This window comes from Poromitra crassiceps (assembly GCF_964638095.1).
Source record: "Poromitra crassiceps genome assembly, chromosome: 7".
NCBI classification, from domain to species: Eukaryota; Metazoa; Chordata; class Actinopteri; order Beryciformes; family Melamphaidae; genus Poromitra; species Poromitra crassiceps.
The window spans coordinates 41,381,633-41,409,589 of record NC_139628.1 but is presented as its reverse complement, the minus strand read 5'-3'; the positions used below and the strand labels follow the sequence as shown (position 1 = coordinate 41,409,589).

Genomic DNA, 27,957 nt, shown 5'->3' with positions numbered 1-27,957 from the left:
CTAGCGCCTGTGATGTGCCTGATGGCTGGGTCTGTGGTATGTATACGGAGCGTAGTGGCGAGTGGAGTGTCGGCTCCTCATGACGAATTGGTGCTGCTCGGCAGGAGTGGAGTACGGCTGGAAGTGGTGGCGCGGTCTGTAGCGGACACCTGCAGGGGAACCCAAAAAAACAGGAGAACGGAAGAGGAGGAAAATATTGATGGTCAAACACAAAGATAATCGAAGCCCTGATACCAGTTGACCCAATGCAACAGAGGGTTCTCAGATTAGATCTAGGAACCTTTTCATGCTATTATATTATATTATATTGAGAAGAAATCATGTTTTCAAAACTAGCCTATTTCTGATTGAACATTGCTAATTTTCAAACCACCATCACATTGGACAGAAAACATCTAGATTCTAGATGAATTATGCATCATTTTATACACATTTCCATGCAGTTTAGCGTGACATATGTGACAAGTAGATCAAGTAAAAAGATTTCTCAAGTTCATTCACTCACTATGAGCCAAGTTAATTTTTCTGTTTTTTACAGATTAAGAAAGCGCAGCTTGTAAGCTTTCAAATGATGTGCCATACATTGAAATCTGAAAATAGTCGAAGAATATATGCTTATATTGTGTGTACTCAGGTGTATTACCCTGAAAGTTTGGTTTGCCTTACAAGGTTAACTTGCTAACAAATAAGTATTTACTGATCCTAAAACTGTATCAACTGCAGATCTTGATGTTGAAGAACTCATTGAGTGTTCTTCAACATCTAAACTTGTGTAATATAAAGTGGGAAACACCCCCCAAAATAAATAAAAAATAAAAATCTTGATTTGTGCAATTTCATGGTTGCCTACTTGTCTTTTCACCAGATGGTGTGACTTTGGCATCTTTGGAAACCACGAGCTCTGGATTAGCAGTTAAAATCAAGTTCTGCGGGTTTGAATAGTCTTGGCTCCCAGACAATTGGAGAACTCCGCCTACCAATCGTCTGGGAATTCCTCGTCAAAAATAGTCGCTTGAACTGGAGATACAGCGAATCACTTTGTAACGCGGAGATAACTTTTTAAAACATTCAAAACGGACGTCCCGAGCAACATGACATTATTTGATTCTGTTTTATCCATCTTTTCACTTTTCACCTAGCATTTCACTGCGCCTTCTGCATGAAGGGCCACCCTAAAGACTCTTGTTTTGGTTCTGCGATGCATTTTCTTAACCTCTCAAATGGTTTCCACCCAGTTTTAGCAAACAAAAGCTGGGAGAAAGTTCTCAGTCTCTAGTCTCGCTTTGAACTTTGACCTCTCAGCCACATCTGTGTAAGTACTGTATACTGTACTATGGCCTTCACACTAGAGGTCGACCGATTAATCGGATTGGCCGATTAATCGGCGCCGATAGCATGTTTTAAAAACTATCGTTATCGGCGGATGTGAGCTCCGATAGCGGCCGATGCCTGAGCAGCCTCTGCCAGCCACGCAAGGACGCACATCACATGGAGGCTCCAAACAAGAAGTCAAGGTAATGTCATTGTTGTGTACCTGAGATAATTTCGCCTATATTTAAATGAAGTTAACTTTAAGACAGCCTTATTAGTAAATTGTGGGCAAGATAAGGTTGCTGTTCATCATATGGCATATTGATATTGAAGAAGCCGCTTTACCGAACGCAGGCAGCCATGCTGTCTGATTGTGTTTTGCTAGCGCCTCGGTAGCATGCTGCTGCAACTGCAGTGGAGGGGGGAGAGAGAGCGCAGCTAGTCACTAGTCACTGACATCAACGGCGGAGGTATCATCTACGGCTGGCACTGCGATACTAATGTTGCAGACAGACTTTTAATTACGTTTTTCAATGTAGACTACGTTATGCGTTAACGTTAACGTTACTCTGTATTTTACTAGCGCTGCTGTGGACGAGGGCGGGGGTAAAGTTTACCTCAAGCACTTCGCTCAATGGAAAAGCCTTCTTGATTCAACTAAAATGTGCAATCTGGCAAATAGTGAGACCCGTAGCAAGACCCATTAAACTTTTAACTCACCAATTTGCTTTCCCTTCCAAATCCAGCGACGTAAAATAATCCATTCACGAAAAGAATAAGCACTCCCAGGAATGCATGGACGATAAAAGTTTAACGTTACATGCAGTTAAGCAGAAAGTCGCACTCGGCAGTAAAACTCGCAACCATGTAACGTTAATCCATCGGGTGTCCTGTTCTTCTATAATCCACCAAATCAACCGATGTTTTGTCATCAAGTCTTTAATCCAACGTCACACTTCAGGACATCCTCTTAATCCAAAACAGAGTGTGAAAAGTAGTTGTCTCTCGGCTTTGTTGCTGTGTTTGTGAAACGGAGGCTACTGTAACCAAAGACCTTTTATTGTAAAGATGCGACAGCACACAGCTAATCCGCCATTTTGGAGACTAGGCTTCTGCCCCAGCAAGGAGCCGTATTTCAGGCCAAAATGGCCGCAGCGCTGTTATCAAAAAGGCACTATACTCTTGCTTTCTCATTCTCAATGATCTTTGCTGTTACATGCTGCACGCATGCAGCTGAGTTTGTTTATTTTCTACCGCTGGGTAGCCAGTGACCCCACGTGACTGATGTTGACTGATACATTAAATTAGGAAGCTTCTGTGATGATGACAATGATAATTTCTTAACTTTAGCCGATCTGAGGGGTTTTTATTTGAACAACAATCTTAAGAAAACAACTCCACTATCACCCCCCCCCCATATTAAAGCCCAAGTTAAATTGTGAATATAGAAACACATACATGTTAGTTTAATATATTTTCATCTGTTGAATTTTTTTATTTTCTGTTTCAACAGATGGCAGCTGGTTTTCTAATAAATAAAAAAAGATTGTTCATTTACAACTGTGTCGATTTTCCCCCCCGCGGGGGTATGATATCGGCCGATTAATCGGCTATCGGCTATCGGCCGATTAATCGGCTATCGGCTTTTCCCTGCTCCAAACTATCGTTATTCTATCGGTATCGGCCTTTTCCACTATCGGTCGACCTCTACTTCACACACACACTTACCATTTATCTGTCCAGGTTGGTAGACTATCTGTCCAGATTGGTCTCTGTAGAGTATCTGTCCAGATTGGTCTCTGTAGACTATCTGTGCAGGTTGGTCTCTGTAAACGATCGCGTGCGTCTGCAGTGGGCGGGCTGGTGGGAACGCTGCGGCTGCATTGTGTGTGAGGAAGTTGTCCTCGAGGCCATCATAATGTCCCTCCGTTGGTGGGGACGGCACTGAGAGAGATATGAGAGGGGGGGGCGAGAGGAGAGAAATGAAGGGAGAAGACAGCATTGCATTCTGGTCTATTGAGGATCCTGTCAGTGGAGAGATTAATCTCCCCGTCTCTTCTACGATGGATCTCTCCCTGTAGGATTGTTGAATGTCGGCAAAATGGCAACTCTAGAAAGAAGCTCCTATTCTTTGATTGTGATGCTTGAATGTGATGCTTTGAGCATTTTGTGCTCTCATAGTCTTACCTTTGTTGGAAGAAAAGTTGTTTGCAGGAGCGTAGGGAATAGCATATCTCAAGTCACTGGTTGCTCTGCATGTTACTGGAGAAACGAGACACAAATCCGTACACAGCAACACAACACTGAGCGAAACGTCAGTTAATAGGCATCGCAACTGCACTGTGTGGGTCATACTGTAGGTCATGACGACTCCAAACATGCTCTGTAAAGCTGGGAATATGCTTGACGTTTGGCCCGGCCGCACGGAAATGAGAGACACTGAATCCTGAGGAGGAAACGTGTGGCGCTTTTATACTCTGTGCGGTTTCTGCTCGTTGAAGTGAGCAGGAGTCTTGAAAACTCCACTTTGTCCGCCCAGCCCAGCCGTCCACGTAGTTACAAAATTCGGGGTGTGCATGGCCAGGCGAAAACCCGTCTGCACAGGAGCGCTGCGGAGGGGCGTGTCGGCTGATTTGACGTCACTTTTCCGCACTGACACTCGCGGTCCTCGGTGATGCGGGAAGCATAATTCAAGCTTAAGCAGGAGGATGAAGGATGCATACTATGAAATCTATGTCTAAATGAAGGATAGCAGAGTGATTGACATGCAATTAAGAATCAATCAATACTCAGCAGCAGCATGAGATGTCTTACCTGCATTTTTGGCAATGTTTCCATAGGTTTGTTGCTGCTCATATAAGTCTGTGTGCCCTGAAAAGAACAAACGCATCAAGATCAATTAAAGAGCACACTAAAATCAAAAATATTTTATAATACACATTTTTCCTCTCACCTGCAGTGCCATTTATCCATCTAGACTGTTTTATGTTAGTTGCCTGGGTTTTGGAGGTATCGGCACCTAGAGATTTCTGCTAGCTAGCTACTGCTCTAGCTGCAGTTTCATGTCGGAACTAGCTAGCAGCTAGCGGGTGTAGTTTGGTCGAAAGAAAATAGTTCCTACATGAAAACTGCTCATAACAAAGTCTGTGGATTATCTTGAGTAACCGGGTCGTGATTTCTGGAAAGAGACATTGCTGTTGAGTTTTTCCAAATGCTTTTTTTTTTTTTTTTTTGCGCTTTGAGCACCACAAGCCGAGTGGTCCATCCAATTCCATTGTATTGGAGAAGGCATACATCTCTAGGGCCGATATCTCAAAAACCCAGGCAACTAATAACAAATGATCTAGATGGATAAATAGCACTACAGGTGAGATGAAAAATATGTACTTTGGATTTTAGGGTGAGCTGTCCCTTTAAGCCTGGTACGGTTGGACATGTGTAAACTCCTGCTTCTGTGCATGTGTGTTTGAGTGAGAGTTTGCCCCTCCTCACCGACAGCGGTGAGTGGACAGGTCATTGTGACGCCCCAGGCCTGCGCTGCGTGCTGCAGCATCAGCGAGCTGATCTTGCGGTGGGCCAGGGCGTTCCAGTGGACCCCGTCCTTCATGCGGTGCCGCAGGGAGAAGCGGAACTCGAAGTGGAGGTCCAGCGCGTCCATCCCGTAGGCGTCGGCGACAGTCCCGCTGTAGAAGTTGGCTTCGAGCACGTCGTAGCGCAGTTGGCCAGCCCTGTGCTCGATCTGACCCGTAGGAGGGCGAGAGGGGTGATAAGAGGGTTATGGCTGGTAGAGTGGCAGCAGCCTGAAGGGTTCAATGTAGGGTGACCAGACGTCCCGATCTGACCGGGACAGTTCCGATTTCATGGTCGTCACATATCTCTCAGGACACTAAAAGGTCCTGGTTTTCAACACTCACTACCAAATTGTCCCGGTTTCCACCACATAAAAAAAAAAACAGTATTATAGTTGTTTTTCAGCACTTACATAGATGTTTACCATGTTTGAATGACCCTCCATTATGACAAAGTGCACCGTTTAGAAGCAGAGAGCTGCCAGGACCTGTAGCCAAAATCAAAGCTGTATATATCCTCCTGACAAGAGGTCTCACTCTCACCCTAAAAGAAAGATCCTTTTTTTCCCCCAGTACGTGTGTTCTGTTCTGCAGATTATTAGACGTTTTGGCCGTGAAAGCTGTGAGCAGAGTGATGCATCTTGTGTATGTGTTAGAGATGACCTGATACTGTCCGCACCAAGGGATTTCATCCGCTATTTATTTTGTGCTTATAAAAATAGTTTTACTTGCTCAAAAGCCTCGTATATAAACAGGCGATTCAGCTATATTTAGAATCAGGAGAGATCATAGAACATTTCACCCAGACCAAGCGATCAGTGAAGCTATTGCTTTGACGTTTTATCGTCTGACATTTGTCCATAGAGTTTTGGTGGGGTTTTATGAGATTTCTTGTATTTTAATGATTTTAGCTGTGTTTTTATTGTACGATTTTGGATCATGTTAAGAATCTCTGGACTGGCTGGGAAAACAACAATGTCCTGTTGCTCAGGGGCCCAGCGAGGTTCCCCATCATCAGTGATCCATGGACATGCACTGCGCTCACACAGCCCACTAAGTTTTACTGTTACAGCAGCTAGTGGAGGTACTATACAGTGGAGACAAGAGTTGAGCTGAGATACTGCGTGACAGATTGTGAACGAGTAACATCAAATTTCCATCTCTAAAAAGACACACATGGGTGGTGATGAGATGACCCACCTCAGGCACCAGGAAGCCACCGATGATCTTGTTGCCCAGCGGCATGGTGAGGTTCCACATGACCAGGGTGCCCTGGGGCAAGATGTCCCTCAGCTCCTCAAAGAACTTATGGAGGTTCTCCTTGTAGTCCTTCGCCCATTCGCAGTTGTACCTGGAAAGCCCAACACACACATATAGAGTACAAAGATGCACACAATGCAAATGTTTATTGGGGATCAATACAACAACATGATGCACAAAAACTCAGGGCCAGTTAGATTACTTCAACTGGAACAAGGAAAAATGAGATGCTCACGCAGCCACTCACATCTGCATTTAGATCTATGGGAAAGACAACAGTAATACGGTCAGATATGTTGATCAAATCAGGGGCGTATGCAGAAATTGAATTATAGGTGGGCCTGGATCAAATTGGGTGGGCCTGGATAGGAAGGGGTGCAGATGCCCGGCCTTCGGCCGGGCATCTGCACCGTGTTATTTTACTAAAAATAATGCATTTGACCATCATTTCAAGTAGAATGATACCACCCAAGCAAGAATATTTCAAGTGTTTCAAGTGCTTTACTGAAATATTTGGACCATATAATGATAATACAATTATCTCAACCTTAAAAGGTTACATATAGGTGCCAAATGTTGCATACATGAATGCTTATACTTGTGTGTATACTGTTACTTTATACAGAAATTAGAACCACTGATCCATATACTGCTGTGAGTTTAAAAAATAACAACACTGAGGCTGCTTCAAGTTTGAACAAGACGCCCTCTGGTTTATTTATCCACAGAGAGAACAAAATTCCTAGATGTCATGAAGTTGTCATGCATTAGACTCTGGAGATGATGTGCCCTGCGTTTTTACAAAAGTAACAAAACCATTGGCTAGCAATGCAGCAGCAAGTTTGCCTCTAGAAAACAACAAATTAAAAAAAAAAAAAAAAAAAAAAGATTTTTTTTTTTTTGGGTGGGCCAGGGCAAGAAGTGGGTGGGCGTGTGCCTACCCAGGCCCACCCGTAGATACGCCCCTGGATCAAATGCGCACATTCGATGGCCATGATGCTTGTACATTAGTGTCGTGTCATGTGAGGAAAAGCTAGCGTGTAAAAAACATCCTCATAGCATGATCTCTCACATGATCAGGATGGTTTTAACCAGGCTAAGAAAAAAAACTGAAGATCAACTCTTCCTCAGGTGTCTTGAGAAAGTCAATGCAGGACGAGTCAGACAGTCCGTCCGGCCGCAGTAGATAAACCCTTCATTATAAAGACGAATGCACGTTTGGGATCTCAGTGGTGCAAAAACCATAAGCACGGGTCTACAGAGATGTGGACAAAAGTGATGTGGTCAGATGAGTCATCCTACATCCTATTCTGTGCATCAGTGGCGTACACCAAGAGAACGGGACCGGCCTGAACGCTTGACCCCTACAGTGAGGCGGAGCCGGGGACATCTCTGTTGCACCACAATGCTTCACTTAATGCTATGTTGTGACCATGGTTGACAGTTTTCCTTTATCAAATAATTGCAGGCTCCTGCGATTTCGATATTGCACTTGGCCATATTGCAATTTCGATTGTGCATTAATTGTGCAGCCCTACTGCAAATCAATACAAAGTTATTCTGAGTGATCACCTCGTCCTATGATGAAACGTCCTGATTGGACTGAGAGTGGTCTCTTCCAGGATGACAAATCCCCCACGTGGGGTCACTGAATGCTTAAATGATTATGAAAATGATGTAAATCATAATGCTAGGGCCTTCGCAGTCACCACATCTCAACCCAATTGGGAGATTTGGGGCTAATGTGTTACAGGGCGCTGTCCACCACCACCACCACCACCCTCAAAACACCAACTGAGTGAATATCTTCTGAAAGGATGGTGTTCCATCCCTCCAGCCAGCAGAGTTCCAGAGACCCGTAGAATCATGACAAGGCGCATTGAAGCTGTTCTGACGGGTTGTGGCACTTTGTTGGCTTTTCCTTTCAATTCTATGATGGCCTGCTGTAACTGACAAACACAATAAAGTCACATTTTCACAATACAGACAAGTCAGCTAGCCAATCAGAGCACAGACCCTACAGAAGAAGACTGAGGCAATATCTCACCATGCAAAATACTCAAACAATAATATTGTCTGATCTGTCCTTTCCTTTTCGGGGGGATGGGGGGGTTTAACACGAGGCTTTTGAGCTTCCGTAGTTGACAGGTCATGTGATGCCACTGGCACAAATCACAGCACCATCCTCCGATCATTGAGTAGTTGAAAAATAATGGAAAAGGGAAGGAAAGAGGGCGGGGGATACGGGGCAGTGAAAATCATACTTACTGCCCCTTTAAATGACCTAACAGAGGAAGGGATGAGATAGATATGAGACAAACCCCTTTAAATGACCTAGCAGAGGAAGGGATGAGATAGATATGAGACAAACCTGGGTATTTCAACTTACGTGTGTGCAAATCCCTTTCTACCCCTCACCCACCCACTAAGTCCGGAGATACACTTACTTTAACTAGGCGTTTTGCGTGTGTATTCTGCGTCCGTTGTGCATGTCCTACTGAAAACGACGCTAGGTGTATGCTCCAAACGGACGCAGGAAACGCGAGGCCGCCATCATGTGCACGCGAAAGTGTAGTTAGAAGCAAGTATATCTGCGGCTTAACCATCACCTAGAAATGTCCCAGATACAGGAGTTGATGACCACCACGTCCGGTTTGAGGCCGCCGCGGATGTCGTCCAGCACGCTCTGCATGTAGCGCGAGTAGATGCGCGTGACAAAGTAGAAGCGGACCAGGTGGTGTTCGGACTGGAATTGCCGCACCTCCCGGTACTCCGTCCCGTTGTGCATTTGTTCGAGACAACCGCCCTCCACCAGACAGTCCTGCTCAAAGCTCATCTCACCCTAAAAAGAGGCGTGGTCATGAGAGAGACAGACAAAAAGAGGAACCAATGGGGTGGGGAGAGAGAGAGCAAACTCACTTGAGGAAAGCAATGCGACAATTGGAATTAAAGTCGAGGTGAACCCGTTCGTGAACCCGTTCGTCACGTGCATCTGGTCAATCCTGGCGTGTTCCACCCCCAAATCGAGTGGGATTCAGCGTTGTTGTCGTGCTACGCGAGTGGGATCCACGGAGTACCAGGCACCCACCGGCTTCGTGCAGAGCGAGCGGACAAACCGATGCATGGGTGCTGCCCGCCCGCCTGGAATCTCCAAGAGACGACCCCTGACAGCCAGGGAGGCTGTCAGACTCGGAGGCGCGCGCCATTATCGTTATAATATTCCTGGAATGAGTGTTTTAACGAGCCAGTTACATTTCTTTGCATTCTTAGAAATTACTGTTTGATTTAGTTTGCATAATTGCTCAAGTTAGTAGTTAGTTTATGGGCTAGAAACTCTGCCAGATGACAGGCACTAGGCGCCATTTTCCCCTTCATCTGGAAGAGAAAATTATCCTGAAATGAAGATTTGATTGACAGCTGCATGTCGTGAAATGATTGGTTGAAATGGGGTAGAAATTTGATAGTACTAGGTGACGTCAGCAAACTGTAAATTACTGTTATCAATGAAATCTTGAAAAATGAACTTTCGATGTGAAAAAGTGTGAAAAACTAAAGAAATTAGATTTTTGTTTTGCATACATTATTAAATAGGTGCACTGCATACCCAGGTATTTGAACTAAAAGAAAATAAGTCATTTTTGGGTTCAGCTCGACTTTAAGTTTAAACATCAAATGGTGAATTAGGGAACTTAATTGACGCAAACATCCCCTTCTTTTTAGCAGTATGTGGCCCTGTTACGTGTTAGTCGTTGGAGTGCCATTTACCTTAGTCTTCAGCTGTTTTGAGGCGAGGTATTTCTCCTTCTGCAGCAGGAGGACAAGGTCTTTGTACACCCCCCGCTGAACTGAGTGAGGAGAAACACAATGGTGCCGTAAAACAAGAATTGTGTCACTTAGAATAATAGCATCACAGGTGGCGTGAAAAGCATGTTGATAGTGACTGCCTGGGCTATTTGACATGTCAAAAAGGCTACACCTACTGTATAGCTGAAAAATTATTTGTCACAACTAGGGATGTTCATCAATTATCGAAAATCGATAATTGATCGTTAAGGATTGGAATCGATCCTATGGCATTTGGATCGATTTTTTTAATTATAAAAAAAAAAAAAAAAAAAAATGCCTAGGTTTGGGTGGAATTCGTTCCTCCTCGCCCCACTCCATTGCACAGCCGACTAACGTGAGGTGGAGCTTCATATAGTCTCTAGTTTTCTGGCTGGGCACGGGCCTTTGTGCCAACAAAACTGTTTTAAACATGGGAAATTCACACCGGCATGCGCCGGGGACAGCAGTGTTGGAGAGGAGACACATTGAAATAAAGAGTTCATTGAGAACACGTTGTCTTACGTATTTTCTGCCATAGGCATTAATTTAGTAAAAAAAAAATATATATATATATATTGACTAGTCACAACAACAAATATCACAATATGTGAAAGGTTGCTGATCAACAACAGCATAAAACAACCAGTTACGAATGTACTGAAATGATTTCCCTCCCTCACCAAACGTTATTTTGCTAATCTTAAACCTAAGAACAGGAAACCTCAGAAAAAGTTTTCTATAGTACTCCCCCCCCCCCCCCCCCTTCAGACCTGTGGAGAGCCTGCAACCAGGATGAGTCAATGGGTGCATTCCAATCAGCTAGTAGTTCCCAGCGAAGTGGACTGCACAGGGTATTCAACCATGTTACTTACTGTGCAGTCCACTTCGCTGGGAACTACTAGCCGATCGGAACGCACCCATATGTCAGGACGTAGGTAATGGCTGCCAGACCTGAACATATTCATAATATGGTGTTGTATGGTGTGTGTTGTTCAAGATGTGCGTTTGAGTGAGTTAATCCTGGCGTGTTCCACCCCCAAATCGAGTGGGATTCAGCGTGTGGTGGCGCTACGTGAGTGACAGCCGCAGGCAGCCCTTAACTACATTAACTAAGTTATCCTGGAATGCAATTTTAATTTTAATACAATTGCCCAAGTTATGGGCTAGAAATTCTGCCAAGTTACATGCAATAGGCAGCCATTTTCTCCATTTCGAGGAGACAAGCCAGCTGCCTTAGCGGAGAGTGCAGCCTGCCCACCTGGGATCTCTGAGGGACCGGGGTCTGAATTCGGCCTAATGCGGTGGACTCGTCTGCCATTCGCCTGCTCGTCAATGCTTGTTTTGCAGTGCTCGTTCGCCTTTCACTGAAAAGTGTCTGAATTTGACAATTTATGGTGTTTTCTTTGCTGGACAATTGCCTTATAAGAAGGGATTCTGTGCTCAGCTGATGGCACAATGCTTATCCACTCTTGCTTTCAACCTATTTGGAGTTACTACTGAAGTTTGTGTGTTTGATGTTCACTGATAAATTAACTGCCAAGTCACCTAGGAAGCTTCTGTGATGACTTGAGTTTGATTTCCACAAAAATCTGAAGAAAACGGCACTGCTGGATACATTTTTTTCATCACATATTATTGGTGGAAGTAGGCCATTTTTAGAGCAATTGTGTTTCACAGTCTTTTCCATTTACACATTTATCATCATCGTAAAAACACCCTCCCAGAATTGGCCATTATTAATTATTATTATAATTATTTGTTAGACAGACTCACAAAAGTGGGTTAACAAAATATGCCTGCTTGGTAAACAAATGTGCATGCCTGGTACAATTTCAAACCGACCAGCCACGTTGGCTGACAACAGGCTCATCTACGCTTTCCCACGCCAGCCATATGCTAGATTTCAACCTAGCCTTGTTTTTCTGTATAGAAGAGGAAGAGTGGTCTTTGTGAACATTGTCAAACCATTAACTGCAGCAAATATAGGCCCTAACAGGAGCATATTGTAAAGGGCACACTGGAGTGTGTGTGGTGGAAGTGGAGAAGGCAGGAAGTGTTTGGTCAGCTACAGGACACTGTAGGTAGGAGTCAGTCAACTAACTTGAGAAGATGACAGTAGTGTAACAGGATGCAAGCTGCCATTAAACCATGAAGAAGAAGAAGATATTGAATGGAGAAGTTGAAACCACAAGAGTTTTACTCACTTGAGTCTCCCAGAACCACAACAAATGTGTTGTGGAGCAGCTGTCTAGCCTGCTGGTGGCTCACACACTTCATTAGCTCCTTCTGTTCAACAATTAAAGACAGACTGGTTATCAGGGATGCAAACTAGTCACATTTACAGGGGACAGTCACCTCTTTGATCCCAATAGGGCACTTACATGAATGATTTTGAGTGATTTTGTGGCCGCTGCCCTGGTATCTGTCAGCTGTTCCACTGACTCTCCATGAGTTTGCATCCCTGGTTATGTGCACGACTAGTGTAACTGTGTGGTGTGGTTTGTGGGTGATGCATTGAAGAGCACACGCTTAGCTTACAAGGAAGGGTATGTAGGCTAATGGTGGCAAAGTTAATGTTACTGTTAACACAAACACGCATTACTGATAAGCTTAGCTAGCGTCAACTTCCATTTTTAGTTAAAATGACAACACAGATACTTACCATTGTTAGTTGGGGATGATGAACACTAATCACTCGTTGTTTATGATCTTGGCCGCCCAATGTGTCCGTTCGGCCCAGCCAGGCGACCCAAACCCCGGCCGGCTGGCTTCAGTCGATCGGGCCTTTCCAAACTTGCTAGCCAACTTGAACTGCCTTAGTTTAGCACAAATGTTGGCTAACAGTTCGCGCGCAGTTGTGCCAATTTGTAAAACAACGCCAATTTGGCTAGGTTTGTTCGAACCGTAGACTGGAGAAAGAGGTTATTGAACATGGAAATTTTAATTTATTTTGCGATTCTGACTGCCGTAATTTTGATGGAAATGTCCATGAAAGTCTCAATCATTGAGTCAATGATTGACAATAAATTCACGTTTTGTTAGCGTTTTGCAGACATGCTTTAAAAACAAATAACTAAAATTGTACCCGCAATCTTAATTTTGGGAAACAACTGTTAGACAACATTTAAAATATTCAAGCAAAGTCATTTAGCGATATATCACATAGCATGTGTGCGTTGCTCTTGCCAGGCTGCAGGTTCGAATCGAAATGAAGCTGCTGCTGCTTTCAAGTACCTTGGAAATATCCGAATTTCCCGGTTGTGTAAACTTCAACATCGCAATCCACCATCCCAACATTAGGCCTAAATATGACTTGGAAAGTGGGACATTGTATATGATCGCCAGTTCTTGATCTGATCTATGATGTTTTCACTTGATTACGACACTTCTTAAAACATAATTTACATGCCATGCCGTCTGTGCATTTTCTGATTTCGGGGAAGCAATTCAGCATTTTACGAGGAGCACTGGAACACATCACGTGTTGTGCAATACAATGGGCTACCGTCCAGCAGAGGTCAAATGCTAAAACAAATGAAGATATCCATGTTTATCTTCTTTACGTTAAATTGACTGTGTGGCCTTGCCTACACAGCTTAATCCACCGGAGACTTGGCTCTGTTTAGGTGCGGTTTGGGCTGGTACGCACTGTGATTGGCTCGTCTGCGTTCGAGGGTGGGACTTGGATAGGTGAATTGCGACGTCATAAGTGACGTCACGAATCCCTCCTGGCTGAGGATATAAGTGGCGGTGGTACAGGTTCCAGGCTCACTAAAGTTGAGGAGCAGTAATATTCTTTCTAGAAAACGCATCATAATAGCCAGTAGCCACCATGAAACAGCACAACCTCTACACCTTGCTGCACACAGGCAGCAGCCGCCACACCTTCACAACCTCATTCACCACCTCCTTCCCCCGCTCCCCACGGCCGGGCATCTGGTCTCGCATCTTCAGGAGCGGCAAGCGCTCCCAGTCAGACGTGAAGAACGCCATGCCCTCGCCCTTCCTTTACGAGGACAGTCTGGACAGAGAGGACGGCATGGTGGCCAAGAGCCTGTCCAGTCCGGCCGCCACTCACCCCCTGATGCTGGACGAAAGGAGCTTCAGCGAGCTGACTGACCTCCCAGAGACCTCACTTCACTACGGAGATGGAATGAAGCACGCCGAGTCGTGTATGTCCTTCCACGTCGACCTGGGACCCTCCATGCTGGGAGACATCCTGGCCGTCATGGGGGAGAAGGATGGCCTCGGCTACAAGGAGGGTCAGAACAGTGACGGCCTCAGCACCCGCCATGGAGAGGCAGAGCACAGTGCGGAGTGGGGGAGAGATGAGGATGACCAAGAGAGGCATGGAGGTCACTACTACACCCCTGAGACCCAGCCCTGCTCTGCTACCCTGGAGGAGAAACCAAACAGCCAGACCTACGCGGGGCATACAGACAGTGCCACGTTCAGCGCACCGCCAGAGGAGGAGAGCAACCTCTCCTCTTTCATGGAGGACGAAGATGATGAGATTTGCGTATGAGAATCCAAAGTGGTTTGACACTTGAACAGAAATAAGACATTTTTGCTGGCGCAGCCTGGCGGGCAATGCTTGCCTTGCGCTACATTGAGCACCAGCAAGCTTCTATGGACTGAGTGAAGGGGAATCGTGCTGTAAATTGTAGGCCTACTGTATTAGCCTACTTTTGTAACTATTTTTTACTTTATGGGTTTATCATATTCATGTGACCTTTTTGAATATTGTTTGTACCCAAATGTTTTAACCTTTTGTGTCAATAAAAATAACTAACTAACTAAAAGGGGTTGTGTATCTATCCATCACGAGACTGGGCGTTTGAGTGTGAAGACCTGGCTTAGTTGAGCCTCCATCTGAAAATGCGTTTCCTCTTTTAGGAAAGTGTCAGGTGTGACAGTAGAGACCTACAAAGTGATAGAACTAGAGGGAAATGAATTGGATGTGACTTACGGTAACCTACCTGTAAATACTGCACTCACGATCCCTGAAGTCTGATTTGTGCACAGGCTCGCTAGGCTATCTGGACTGGAGGAAAAAAGATTATTCATACCAAAATGTATATTTTCTTATGAAGGTAGGACATGACAGTTAAAAACATAATTTAATTTTTATTAGTTTACATCTGAAAGCATTTTCCACCAAATTCAAACATTTAAATGTTCCATGATCCCATTTGCCACTGGCAGTGATGGTGCATTGCATTCCTCTACATCAGTGGTGTAGAAAGTTGACCTCCGGGGACACCCAGAGGTCAAAAGGTGGAACAGCTTAGGCTCCTCATGTAGATGATCAATCAAAACAGCTATTCTGGTCACATAAACTGACACAAATTAGACCATGGATCCCCATGTAATAAGATTTTGTCCCAGGGTACCCCATCTGATGAGGATTTTCCTTTTAGATGTTTTATTACAGAACGTGCATGAAACCCATGACCGAAAATACTCATACATTGTCATTGTTATGAAATTGTACTGAAAATAAATTATTCCCATTTTTTCTGGACATCTGGAACTCCCTCAAGGACCCATGGGGGTCCCCCAGCCCCACGTTGAGAATCACTGATGTGGAGGTCTCCAACATTCATATGAAATATGAATCAAATATGATTCAGTTGGTGTTATAGGGTTCAGTAACTGAAAGCAATTATTCAACTATTTTGGGTGTTAATTCAGTGACCTACTTGAGTGTTAAAATCACAAAAGATTCCAAAGATATACCAAGTATGAACTGAATTTATTAGACAAAGTAGAGCAATGGGCATACACGGTTAGTCAGAGATATGCCATAATGCAATTAGATGACTAAATGAATCTGGAAAAATAAAACCACTATGAAAGATATTGTCAATATATGATGAGGACGTCACAACGGGGCGTGTTATTTAGCTGAAATGAGTTAAACATTTATATTTACAAACTCCATAAAGAAACCTGTGAGATCAGCTTCAAATGCCTTTCGGAAAATTACCCCAAAAATAAATTGGATTAATAATCATGTTTAACTTGCTTAATCCCATATATTTTTGGTTTTCAGAAGACATCCCTGTCATCGTCTTCCTCCTCCTCTTCCTCCTCCTCTTCTCCCTCCTCCTCCTGTTTATCGTCATCTGTTCCTTCTTCTTTCTTGGTCTCTTTTTTCCGGTGAAACTGCCAGTAAATCCCGGTCAGAGCTTTCGCTGCTTCCAGAGACACTTTGAGCTTTCCGATCACCTCCCGCTCTTCATCCACGCTCACAACTAGAGCAGAAAACACACATAAATGCATACTGGAAGAAAAATCCATGTATCATTTACATAATTATAATAAATTGTCAATCCAATCCAATCGGGGATGTAAAATGCACTTGTCTGCCAGGTCATTTTCATACCGGGCAAGTGCAAAAATTACATGAAAAATCCCAGAATTTGAAGCAGTATAATGGGGAATATATGAGGATAGCAATTAAATATGCATTGACCCACTTTACTATTGTTAGCATATCTGCTACATCTCTATGGATCCACTATTTATTAAATTTGCTACAGTAGAAAGCTAATTTCAATACACTCTATTCAGGATGGTGCATTCAAGGCAACACAAAAAATATGTTATTATTAGTTTCGTGCAGCTTTGTATGAGTTTTGAGAGTACTGGCAGTTTAGTAAAATGTGAAATAAAAACAGTAAAAGCACAAACGTATGAAACGCACACAAGGAACACGCAACACATTTTTTTTACCCTTTTTCTCCCAATTGTAATAGCCAATTTCCTTTGTCTAAGCGGTCCTGGTCGTTGGTCCAGCCTCCACCCCTCTGCCGATCTGGGGAGGGTGTAGACTCTCACATGCTTCCTCCGATACATGTGAAGCCACCGCTTCTTTTCACCTGACAGCGAGGAGTTTTCCTGGGAGGATGTAGCAGGTTCGGAGGAACACATTATTCCCCCCTAGCCTCCCCACTGAAGAGGCGCCAAGACCGGCCAGAGGAGGCACTAGTGCAGCGACCAGGACACCTTGTCCTGACACGCTTCCCACCCACAGACACGGCCAATTGTGTCTGTAGGGACACCCGACCAAGCCGGTGGTAACAATGGGGGTGCGAACCTGCGGCCCTCGTGTTGCTAGGCACGAGAATAGACCGCTACACCACCGGGACGCCCTCACCCGGAACAGTTTAGACTATTGGAACATTAAAAAAAAAGATTTGCAAAAAAGCACAAACACAACACCTACTGTCAATCTGCCGCTCGATGACGTCATTCCCTGTGAGCAGCAGCTCCTGCAGGTCCAGGAAGGCGTGTCCGACGTCCACACACTCCTCCTCCTCATCCACCGGCTCGCTGACTACTGTGAACTTTAGCCTGCCATGACACACACACACACACACACACACACACACACACACACACACACACACACACACACACACACACAGACACACGTACACGTCACACACACACACACACACACACACACACACACACACACACACACACAAAGCTCATTAAATATTCCATCAATCATCAAGTTTGTGGTTGTGTGCACATTAGTACAGACAAAAATGATGCATTCATACTCAATAATTGAATTAAACTCTCATGCGCGCGCACGTGCATACACACACGCACGCACGCACGCACGCACGCACGCACACACACACACACACACACACACACACACACACACACACACACACACACACACACACACACACACACACACACACACACACACACACACACACACACACACACACACACACACACACACACACACACACACACACACACACACACAGCGTACAGTACCTGCCCTGGCTGGGATCAGTGCCCTCCAACATGGTGTAAAGATACTGTCTGAGTGAAGCTGACTGGGAACCATCCACATAGATCACTGAGAGAGAGAGAGAGAGAGAGTGAGAGTGAGTGTGAGAGAGAGAGGGGGGTGGGGCCTTGTAACATACAAACCCACAGACACACACAGAGCTCACCTCGTGTGAAGTTGTAGTGGATCTCCTCTCCCTCCGTGGGCTTGCGGAGGGACATGGGTGTCTCCGTCGTCTCCATGGGGACGCCCAGCAGCCGGTACTCCACGTAGACGCGCTGCACCGACTCGTCCTGCGTCACGTGGGACGACGGGCCGAACGTCAGGGACAGAATCTCAACCCTCAGCTTGTCTCCCTGAAACATAGCCAACCTCAGTCCAGTTCAGAAGAGGGAAGATCTGAAAGGTAGAACTGATTCCAGATCCCCCCTCTCTCTCTTCCACCTGGCGCAGTGCAAATGGCATGCCTACTGTCCAACCAACACAGTTGTCAATTTCACACCCAGCACTGTTTAAAAAGCAAATGCCCGTGGGCGTGCTCGAGGGGTGTGGTCATGGGTGTGCTAGAGGGTTGTGGTCATGGGTACAATAGTTGATAAACATGTGGATGGGCTGCATAGTTTTGCCTAGGGCGCTTGATTGGCATGAGCCGACACTGCATAATTATGGCCATGACGCACGTTTCTCCAACTTGCCGAATCCGCACTTTAAATACAGCAGCAAGGCGTCAAGGAGCAAGCACACCTGGCTCTTAAAGGTAATGGGGCATGACACTCCGATTGGTTGAGTTCACGCTGCGCCTAAAACACACCTACGTGTATTTGGACACACCCCCAAACGCACTAGGAGCCAGTCACTCCGTTTGTACCTTTCTGATTTTTCGTTTGGGTGGAACGATGATATCACTTTGTGACGAGCTTGACTCTGCAGACTCCCGGGCGTCACTGTCTCCTGCAGCAGGCGAACACATGCAGATAACAAATGAACATAATCCTTTGATCTATGAAATCTAATATGCTGATATATTTCATTACCAATCTCAGAGAAAATGCACATGATAATGTATATGTGTAAATGATGTAGCCTACCTAAGAAACAAGGAGTGACAGCATCACATGTTTTACATATATTTTGTATGTTCCATGTATTTATTTTGTAAAAGTTTTGAGTTTTGATGGGTTACGGACATTTTTTGTTTTACGATTGAGATAAAACGATTGCATTGCATATGAATAGTTACCACTCTCGCTCCTCTCCTGCTCTTCATCCACAGACTCCTGAGAAGAAGAAGGGACATATGAGTCGCTGTGTTTCACCATTCAATTCTCATTTACCATTGTTTTTAATTGTGTATTTTCTGGTGACTCTATCCGTTTTTATCCCTCCCAAGAGACCGAAAGAGCGAGTGAGCTCCTACCTGAGTCCTGGCATCTCTGGCAGAGCTCCTGCTCGACAGTGAGGCAGGCGACCGTCTGGCTGAAAGTCTGTCTGAAGATCTTCTATAACATTACATTAGATACTTTTAATATGTGTGAGATATGACTGTCACCATATCAGTGCTTCTTGAGCCTAGCCAAGCAAGCAAAATTAACAAAGAGAGAAAGTACCAATGAAAATCTAGATTGGGGTGAATAATATTATCATATTGAGTGAGAACTACTTGTGGAATTATGACACATATCTAACCCTGTTTTGCATACTTAGAACATCATACCTGATTAGATGATGAACAAGAACCTTGACACCCCCCTCAAAAATCCACATTTGTCCACAAATACTCCAACATCTGGACACCTTTTTTGTTCTACAAAATCCTGACAACACGGCGATCTGCACAAATGACAGTAAAATAGGTATTTATAAAGACAATGACCTAGAGGGCGAGGCGTGCTTTGGCTCCGGGGTCAGATGGCGTCTGGCCTGGTGAAGGTCAGGTGACCTCTTGGTGGATCTCTTCCTGTCCGGGGACTGGAGGGGCGTGGCCGGCGGCCTCAGAGAGGCGTTCTGCTCTGGTGGAACATCGTGCGGTCGTCTCTGTATGGCAGACGGAGGTCGAGACTTGGGGTAAAGACAGACGTATATACTCTATATACATACAGTGTTTTGTTTATATTGAAACCGTTGTGATGAAAAACCTTTCTGTTCAGCTAAGAATGTGCCATTTTCTTACCTGAACTTTTGTCTCTTTCTGCACTGGTTCGGTTTCTCTTGGTTCAGGTATCTGAGTCTGTTGTGAAGGGACAAAAAAAGGTATTAAGCTGTTTCTGAATGAATGGAAGGTGTGTTTAGAAATACATTTAATGCTGCTACACCGTTAAGCTTTCTTGAGGTGTCGTGGGCCTAACTTAACGAAACGTCGGTGAAGGAAGGTGCCCACTTGAAAACCCCAATGACATGCTTCATACTGCTGTTGGCTAGGGTAGGTAACTGGTGATTTGTGTCTTGTTTATTAGTTTGTTAGCCTGTTAGCTTGTTTTATTCTGGATTGGGCTTCTAAATGTGTTTTTCCTCGGATTTTGGCACAAGGGATAGTAACATCTTGTCCTGTGTATTAATTAATGCACCAGGCACTTTCACATCAATTCATTTGGGCTAATTAGATTCCAATAGGGTGAATTTTTTACATCTAAATTAGGGGGAAGGGACACTCAATTTTTTGTCCAAGTATAAAATAACCTCACCTTTACCCTTGGCTTGGCTATGGGCCTTTGTGCATCGTCAGCCTCCTCTCTGCTTTGCCTCTCCGTCTCTCTCGGCGCTCTGTCCATCGAGTCTGCTGGTGGTTGGAAAGGGTATCTCCATTTTATCAGCAGTCTGACCATGCCGCGTGGCCCACCGGCCGGGTCCCGCAGAACATAGTCACCTGGCAACACAGAGAGCATAAGGACTGCTGAGTGGGTCGCTTGAAGTCCCTTTAGCCTTTGATATACTGTTAAAGTGTGGTTTGTGAACTGTAGTGCAGGCTGGTTCAGGCTGATCAGACCTACAGTGTGGTTTGTGAACTGTAGTAGTTCAGGCTGATCGGACCTACAGTGTGGTTTGTGAACTGTAGTGCAGGCTGGTTCAGGCTGATCGGACCTACAGTGTGGTTTGTGAACTGTAGTGCAGGCTGTTTAATGCCCAAGAGACATCTCATAGGTCTGGTAAACGTGTGATCCAGACCATTGATTAAATCCATTATTTTCTTAAAATAAATCAAAAATAACCCAACCCCCCACAACCATTTTATTTTTTGTTCTCGCTCACCTCTGATCTCCCTGCCTGTAGCCAAGGCTCGGAGTGGGACAGGGGTTTTGGCCAGGTAGGCTGGTGGTATCTGGTCATCGCTGTCGTCAAACACATACACCCACAGACTGCCTGACCTGGACAAAAATAGAGTGGAATACTGTCAGTATACTGCAAAAAACATTCTCTAAATATTGGAATTGGAACTGTGGAAAGTGTATGGCATCTACTATAATTTTCCTGTAATCTTCTTATTGGGACTTTGCTGTGATACCTGTATAGCATCCTTACGTAAATGAAAGCATTTACTATATATTCCTGTTTGCAGATGTTTGCATACCTCAGATAGTGCAACACGTCAGCCGTCACTGCTAACGGGTAGCTGGCGGTATCGTTGAACACCGGGTCTGTGCTGCATTGGACCGTTGGAGAGACGTGAGGCTGCAGGTCGTAAAACCTGTAGGTCAGGTAGGCATCAGGAAGTAGTCCCGGCCAGCGTGCACTGAGGCCCACACAGCGCTCCATCTCTATCACCAGCTCATTGGGTATCCCTCCGCCGTAGTCGTGTAACTCCTGCTGTAGGAGGATAATACCAACAGCACGGATGCATGAGATACAATTTGTATCCGTGTCCCTGGCTGAAAACATTTAGGAACCTAGATTAAACATTGGTACAATATAATAACTTATTCTGTTGTATATTTTACCTCATGACCGATGTCCTGCCAGCCTAGATGGTGCTGCACAGGACCCCTGTGTGTCGCTGTCCTCCGGTCAGGTCTCTCTATCAGGGTGTCCATGGGCTCCGCAGGAGGGAACAGACGCACCCAGAAATCCACAACACCAATCATGTGACCCTCAGAGCCTTGGCGAGAGAGAGAACGAGAGAGAGAGAGAGCGACAGGGACAGATGTCAACACGTATTGTGCTGTTAACAAATCAGTATAATATAATTTTGTCCTGATACATCACCTCCTCACCTGTGATACTGGCACGTCCACTGACACACTCCCCTCTCCTCTCAATGGCCCCCGCGAGGGACATCTGCCCGCCCCCGTGGGTTGCAAACCTGACGCCCCCTAACGCCTGGTGGAGCTCCACTCTGACCCTCGACCCCTGGCCTCCCAGCCGGCCCAGGTCGCGGGCCGCGAGGGCATAACGGGACGTGAACCCGTAGTTGGGCTGACTTCCCGACACCAGCGGCGTGGAGTGCACCTCGAAGTCCAGCAGGGTGTAGGTGCAGAACGTCACAATGTCTTCACCGCCGTCCACGCCCGTTCGAAGGCCGCCCATACTCCTGAGCCCGCCCGGCGTGAAGGTGGCAGCCTTGAGGTGTGGAAACAACAGGTCAATCAACAGAATCAAACGCTCCCTCACTGGATCTGTGGATATGTTTGTGTTTTCATGGACCTTGAGGTGAATCTCCAACAGTGACTCCCCGGGCCTCAGCGGAGAGAAAGACAAGTCATCCTCGATGGGCTGAACCACCTCCTGCTCTCCCCCCGGCCAGGTGTACTGGATTGGTATGGTCCGTTTGTAGGGGCTGTATGCTAACTCCTTCAGCTGGGCTTCAGAAGAAACATAGAAAAACATGAAGATATAATCTAACACGTTATGGCAGTGAAGCAGCGAATCAAAGACTTTCAAGTGATAATCCTCTCTGTGTTAGGGTTAGGGTTGTTGTGGCGCAATCACCTGTCAGTCAAACAGTGTCGGTGGAGCTTAGATTGTCTGTTTGAGTTTCTGTAGGTGGCGCTCTTCTCTTTGTCTGAATGTTGCTGAAGTTGTTCGTACCTTGTAAAGTGTTGACCTGAAGACTCCTCTTTGATAACAGTTTGTCTTTGTCTGCCGTCCTCCTCCTGCTCTCCTCCCTCTCACTCTCCAATCTCTGCTTCACTGTGTTTAACTCTTCCTGCGGGAGGAAAGATAGTTTATTCTTCAATGTGTTTAACTCTTCCTGGGGGAGGAAAGAGAGTTTATTCTTCAATGTGTTTAACTCTTCCTGTGGGAGGAAAGATAGTTTCTGCTTCACTGTGTTTAACTCTTCCTGGGGGAGGAAAGATAGTTTATTCTTCAATGTGTTTAACTCTTCCTGGGGGAGGAAAGATAGTTTCTGCTTCACTGTGTTTAACTCTTCCTGGGGGGGAAAGAGAGTTTCTGCTTCAATGTGTTTAACTCTTCCTGCGGGAGGAAAGATAGTTTATTCTTCAATGTGTTTAACTCTTCCTGGGGGAGGAAAGATAGTTTCTGCTTCACTGTGTTTAACTCTTCCTGGGGGGGGGAAAGAGAGTTTCTGCTTCAATGTGTTTAACTCTTCCTGGGGGGGGGAAAGAGAGTTTCTGCTTCAATGTGTTTAACTCTTCCTGGGGGGGGAAAGAGAGTTTCTGCTTCAATGTGTTTAACTCTTCCTGGGGGAGGAAAGAGAGTTTCTTCTTCAATGTGTTAAACTCTTCCTGGGGGAGGAAAGATAGTTTCTTCTTCAATGTGTTAAACTCTTCCTGGGGGAGGAAAGATAGTTTCTGCTTCACTGTGTTGAACTCTTCCTGGGGGAGGAAAGATAGTTTCTTCTTCAATGTGTTAAACTCTTCCTGGGGGAGGAAAGATAGTTTCTTCTTCAATGTGTTTAACTCTTCCTGGGGGAGGAAAGATAGTTTCTTCTTCAATGTGTTAAACTCTTCCTGGGGGAGGAAAGATAGTTTCTGCTTCAATGTGTTTAACTCTTCCTGGGGGAGGAAAGATAGTTTCTTCTTCAATGTGTTTAACTCTTCCTGGGGGAGGAAAGAGAGTTTCTTCTTCAATGTGTTTAACTCTTCCTGGGGGAGGAAAGAGAGTTTCTTCTTCAATGTGTTTAACTCTTCCTGGGGGAGGAAAGATAGTTTCTTCTTCAATGTGTTTAACTCTTCCTGGGGGAGGAAAGATAGTTTCTGCTTCAATGTGTTTAACTCTTCCTGGGGGAGGAAAGACGATCTCTGCTTCACTGTGTTTAACTCTTCCTGGGGGAGGAAAGGGAAGGATCCACCCCAGCCACAATGCATGACCACTGCACTATTTCAGTAGCAGACTCTATGACGTGTATAACGTTGATATACACATATCCAGAAACATGATATTATGCAACATATTGTTGCTTCAGAATAGAAATGCGATATTCTACGTATCTGTGGATTGCAGAAAGGTACAAAGCGATCCGGTTGTGTGTATGCATGCGTGCGTACCTGCAGGTCTTTACTGATGCGGTGCTCCAGCAGCAACAGGCTTCTGGTTTTCTGTAGTTCCAGCACTGTCTCTGCGTGCAGCGCCTGGATGTCTGCCAGCTCCTGGGATGAGTCCTCCACCTTCCCATCAGCCCCCAGGAACCGCAGGCCCTCCCTGCTCTCCTGCTGGAGCCTAAACGCCTGTGGTGAGAGAGAGAGAGAGAGAGAGAGAGAGAGAGAGAGAGAGAGACACACACACACACACACACACACACACACACACACACACACAGAGAGAGCGAGAGAGCGAGGCAAGGTTTTTTTCTCAATCAATTTATCTTTTGAATCAAATCCCAATGGAGATGTGGAGGCTTTCCTTTGAGAAGAGACGAGAGCTTGATCAAAAGCGAGGGTGGGAATAGCAGGACTGGGCCGTCATCCATGCTTTTGACATAGAAAGTAGCCAGTATGCCAAATAAAAGGATAATAGAGCTACATGAGAGAGTACCAACCTTGATCTGGAAAAGGGTTTCGCTGAGATCCTCCACACTCATGTCAAACTCCTAAAAGAGGAGGAAGACGAGAGGATGGAAATCATGTCAGCATACGGGCTAAAAATAAGATTAAGTGCAAAAGCGCAAATGCAATTCACTTAAAAGCGGTGAAACAGTAATTTCACTCCAATGATACTAGATTCTCCTCTCCTCTGACCTTGGTGACAGAGTTCAGCTTCTCCTGCAGAGTGGAGACCTGCTCTCTGTAATGGAGCACCTCCTGTTCCAGATCCACTCGGTTGTCTCTCATCAAGCCAGACGTGTCTATGTGAAACAACATAGGACGCTTCATGAATTAACCCGATTGTTTAAATTGAGTTGGAACCAACCCTGTTAAGCGAAGAATTTTTAATTGGCAAACTTCAATGACAAATGGACAGTGTGCCTTTCACTGAGTGTAGACTATTGTAGCTGTCACTTTCAGGACCCTGGACAGGGCCCAGGCTATCTACTTTGCATGTGTGGCTTTTGTAGTGTGTTACAGCCTCTGCTCTGACGATTAAACATTTTATTTGGCATCTAAAGAAATACAATTGATACATCTTTCCTACAAGTTAACAATGTGCCACATGCCATTTTCACACTGCAACAGACATATTTGCATGGGGCTCTACCTCTTTCTGGCTCTCTCTGCTCCTCTGACGTCTGCTTCTCTCGCCTCAGCCTCTCCCTCTCCTCCTCCAGCCTGCGTCTCTCCTCCCTCTCCACACGCAGTGCTTCCTCCAGCCTCTGGACGTCCCTCCTCCACATGCCCTCTCTCTCTCTCTCCTTCGCTGGGTCCAGGTCTCTCTCTTTGACCGGCGTCGGGCCATCATCGTGTTTGCTTGGCACAGACAAGGTGCTGAAAAGTAAGAGGACAGGAAAAAACAGGGGATGAAATGATATGTGGGTGAAGCGATGTTGATTTTCTAAATTGTACTTGACAGCTGATGTTGTCTTTCACATGTAGGGGCGGTTTCAATCATATGTGTGCCTGATTACCCCCCCCCCCCCCCCCCCAAACAAACAAACAAACAAACAAACAAAAACTACAACTACAACAAACAAACAAACAAATAAACAAACAAAAACTACAACAAACAAACAAACAAACAAACAAACAAACAAAAACTACAACTACAACAAACAAACAAACAAACAAACAAACAAACAAAAACTACAACAAACAAACAAACAAACAAACAAACAAACAAAAACTACAACAAACAAACAAACAAACAAACAAACAAACAAAAACTACAACAAACAAACAAACAAACAAACAAACAAACAAACAAAAACTACAACTACAACAAACAAACAAACAAACAAACAAACAAACCACACACACACACACACACACACACACACATCAAACAAACAAACAACCAAACAATGACATGAATCAAAACCTCTAGTCAGTGGATAGAGACAGTCCGCATGTGTGGGAACGCCCACAAAATGTTAAACGGCTGGCGTGCGAGTGGGATAAAACCGCCGATATATCTCATGGGCTGACTCACCAAAAGACGGTGCTGCGGCTCTAAACTACATGTTTGGGGGTTCTAGAGCAGAACACATGACGTCTGCTCAGATGTGCGTTTACTGCGGTGGTTAAATCCCCGATCGTGTCTGCCTGGGCTGGGCTATCAGCTAAACTTCTAACTTTGCTGAATGGATAGAACGGGGGAATTTACCCCACCCTGACCCCGCCCCCAGCAAGGCTGAGCCAGCTAACCCAGTGTCTATTGTGGGCGTTCCTAGAGCCTGTATGGGCGTTCCCAGACATGCGGACTGTCTCTATTGTATTATACTTTAGAGAGGTTTTTGCTTTTGAAATACGCATGGCTCTGATTTAAAACACTCATCGTTCACCTCTCCAGTAGATTGTTGTAGCTTTCTTTCAGCAGAGCCCGCTCTCCCTCCAGGTCTGATATCCTCTCCTGGAACTGAGACACCAACAACTGTATGACTCTTTTAGAAAACCCTCTGCACTTAAAATGATTAACATTATTTTACATTTCAGGCATTTACTCATTATATAGAGACCAAAACCGTTTTGTGAACCAGGCTGTAAACACGTTTATTTCTGCTGCAAAGTCAGGCATTTTTAACATGGGGGTGGATGGGGAATGACTCCCTTTTGGAGCCAGTCTCATGTGGCCATTTGAAGATCTGCAGTTTTTGCCAATTCCAGGTTGGTGCTTGGGATCACCACGAATGTGTTTTAGCACCCGCCCATGACTCTTTTTGTCTTGACTGATTGGTTGTTTCTGATCAATGTTAAACCTGCAGCATTTAGAGCAAGAGCGTTCCTTCCCTGCTAATTGAGATATGGCACATTCAACATATTTGCCAAATTTACATTTTGACAAAGAGTAAGTGACAAATCAAAGAGTGAAAGACAAAACCTTCTCCTAAACAACAACAAGCACAAGCACTCTGTCCCAAAAAAAAGAATTGGATTCAACAATGATGTTTGCACTTCTAATCTTCACCACCTTTATCTACTCCCCCACTTAGAAGTGATTTATTTCTGGGAGAGAGCATTTGACTGATGTCCACATTACATGATTTCTGCTGGTTATTGTCCTCAAAAATCCAAGCCAAGCCCTCAAAACTCAATCAGTTACCTCTCACTGCCATTTGGGGCCACCCACGTGCAAAGTTAAATTGTGTACTGTAAAATGAGGAAATTCAGTGTGTTCTACCTCCTCCAGGGTGTGCAGAGACAGGCTGGCGGTGGTAAGTTGTCCGTCCAGTGCCAGCGCTCTCTGTCTCTCCTGCTTTAGCTGCTCGCCCAGCTCCTCCACCTTCTCCAGCAGCGCCCCCTGGCTTTTCTTCAGTGACCGCTGACTCTGAGGTGAACACACACACACACACACACACACACACACACACACACACACACACACACACGCAAAGGAATATGAGCAGTAATTACAATTGATTGATGATGGAATATTTAATGAGCTTTGTGTGTGTGTGTGTGTGTGTGTGTGTGTGTGTGTGTGTGCGTGTGCGTGTGTGTGTGTGTGTGTGCGTGTGCGTGTGCGTGTGTTTGTGTTTGTGTGTGTGTGTGTGTGTGTGTGTGTGTCTGTGCGCGTGCGTGCATGCGTGCATTTACCTCCTCTAGCTGCTTCTCATAAGCCTGGAAATGGGAATAAGAGAGAGAGAATGAGTGTGTGTGATTGATTAAAAAAGAGAGACAGACAGCG

At 45.2% G+C, this 27,957-nt stretch overlaps 2 protein-coding genes across 2 annotated transcripts in view; both read right to left on the bottom strand.

Annotated features, from left to right (window-relative positions):
• On the bottom strand, positions 1-12,245 carry fam113 (family with sequence similarity 113; the record flags this gene model as incomplete). The annotated part of the gene is made up of 9 exons (XM_083640121.1): positions 12,170-12,245; positions 9,906-9,985; positions 8,750-8,982; positions 6,081-6,231; positions 4,804-5,050; positions 4,126-4,182; positions 3,499-3,573; positions 3,040-3,255; positions 1-149 (listed from the first exon to the last, which is right to left on the bottom strand). Exons 1-9 carry the CDS (start codon positions 12,240-12,242, stop codon positions 1-3), a joined length of 1,281 nt encoding a protein of 426 aa, XP_083496247.1. The 5' UTR covers positions 12,243-12,245.
• A 3,771-nt stretch (positions 12,246-16,016) lies between these two features.
• The window catches only part of rpgrip1 (RPGR interacting protein 1), a gene marked incomplete at both ends in the record, with an annotated part of 15,727 nt that continues 3,786 nt past the window's right edge, over positions 16,017-27,957 (bottom strand). The window contains 21 exons of the mRNA XM_083640120.1: positions 16,017-16,222; positions 17,197-17,324; positions 17,772-17,856; positions 17,954-18,143; positions 18,656-18,787; positions 19,028-19,064; positions 19,661-19,821; positions 19,958-20,014; positions 20,469-20,650; positions 21,034-21,149; positions 21,353-21,585; positions 21,720-21,869; positions 21,985-22,580; positions 22,807-22,924; positions 24,228-24,407; positions 24,719-24,769; positions 24,918-25,024; positions 25,375-25,601; positions 26,615-26,688; positions 27,451-27,597; positions 27,867-27,890. Of these exons, the coding sequence (XP_083496246.1) occupies positions 16,017-16,222; positions 17,197-17,324; positions 17,772-17,856; positions 17,954-18,143; positions 18,656-18,787; positions 19,028-19,064; positions 19,661-19,821; positions 19,958-20,014; positions 20,469-20,650; positions 21,034-21,149; positions 21,353-21,585; positions 21,720-21,869; positions 21,985-22,580; positions 22,807-22,924; positions 24,228-24,407; positions 24,719-24,769; positions 24,918-25,024; positions 25,375-25,601; positions 26,615-26,688; positions 27,451-27,597; positions 27,867-27,890 (3,201 nt within the window). The remainder of the gene's footprint in view (positions 16,223-17,196; positions 17,325-17,771; positions 17,857-17,953; positions 18,144-18,655; positions 18,788-19,027; positions 19,065-19,660; positions 19,822-19,957; positions 20,015-20,468; positions 20,651-21,033; positions 21,150-21,352; positions 21,586-21,719; positions 21,870-21,984; positions 22,581-22,806; positions 22,925-24,227; positions 24,408-24,718; positions 24,770-24,917; positions 25,025-25,374; positions 25,602-26,614; positions 26,689-27,450; positions 27,598-27,866; positions 27,891-27,957) is intronic.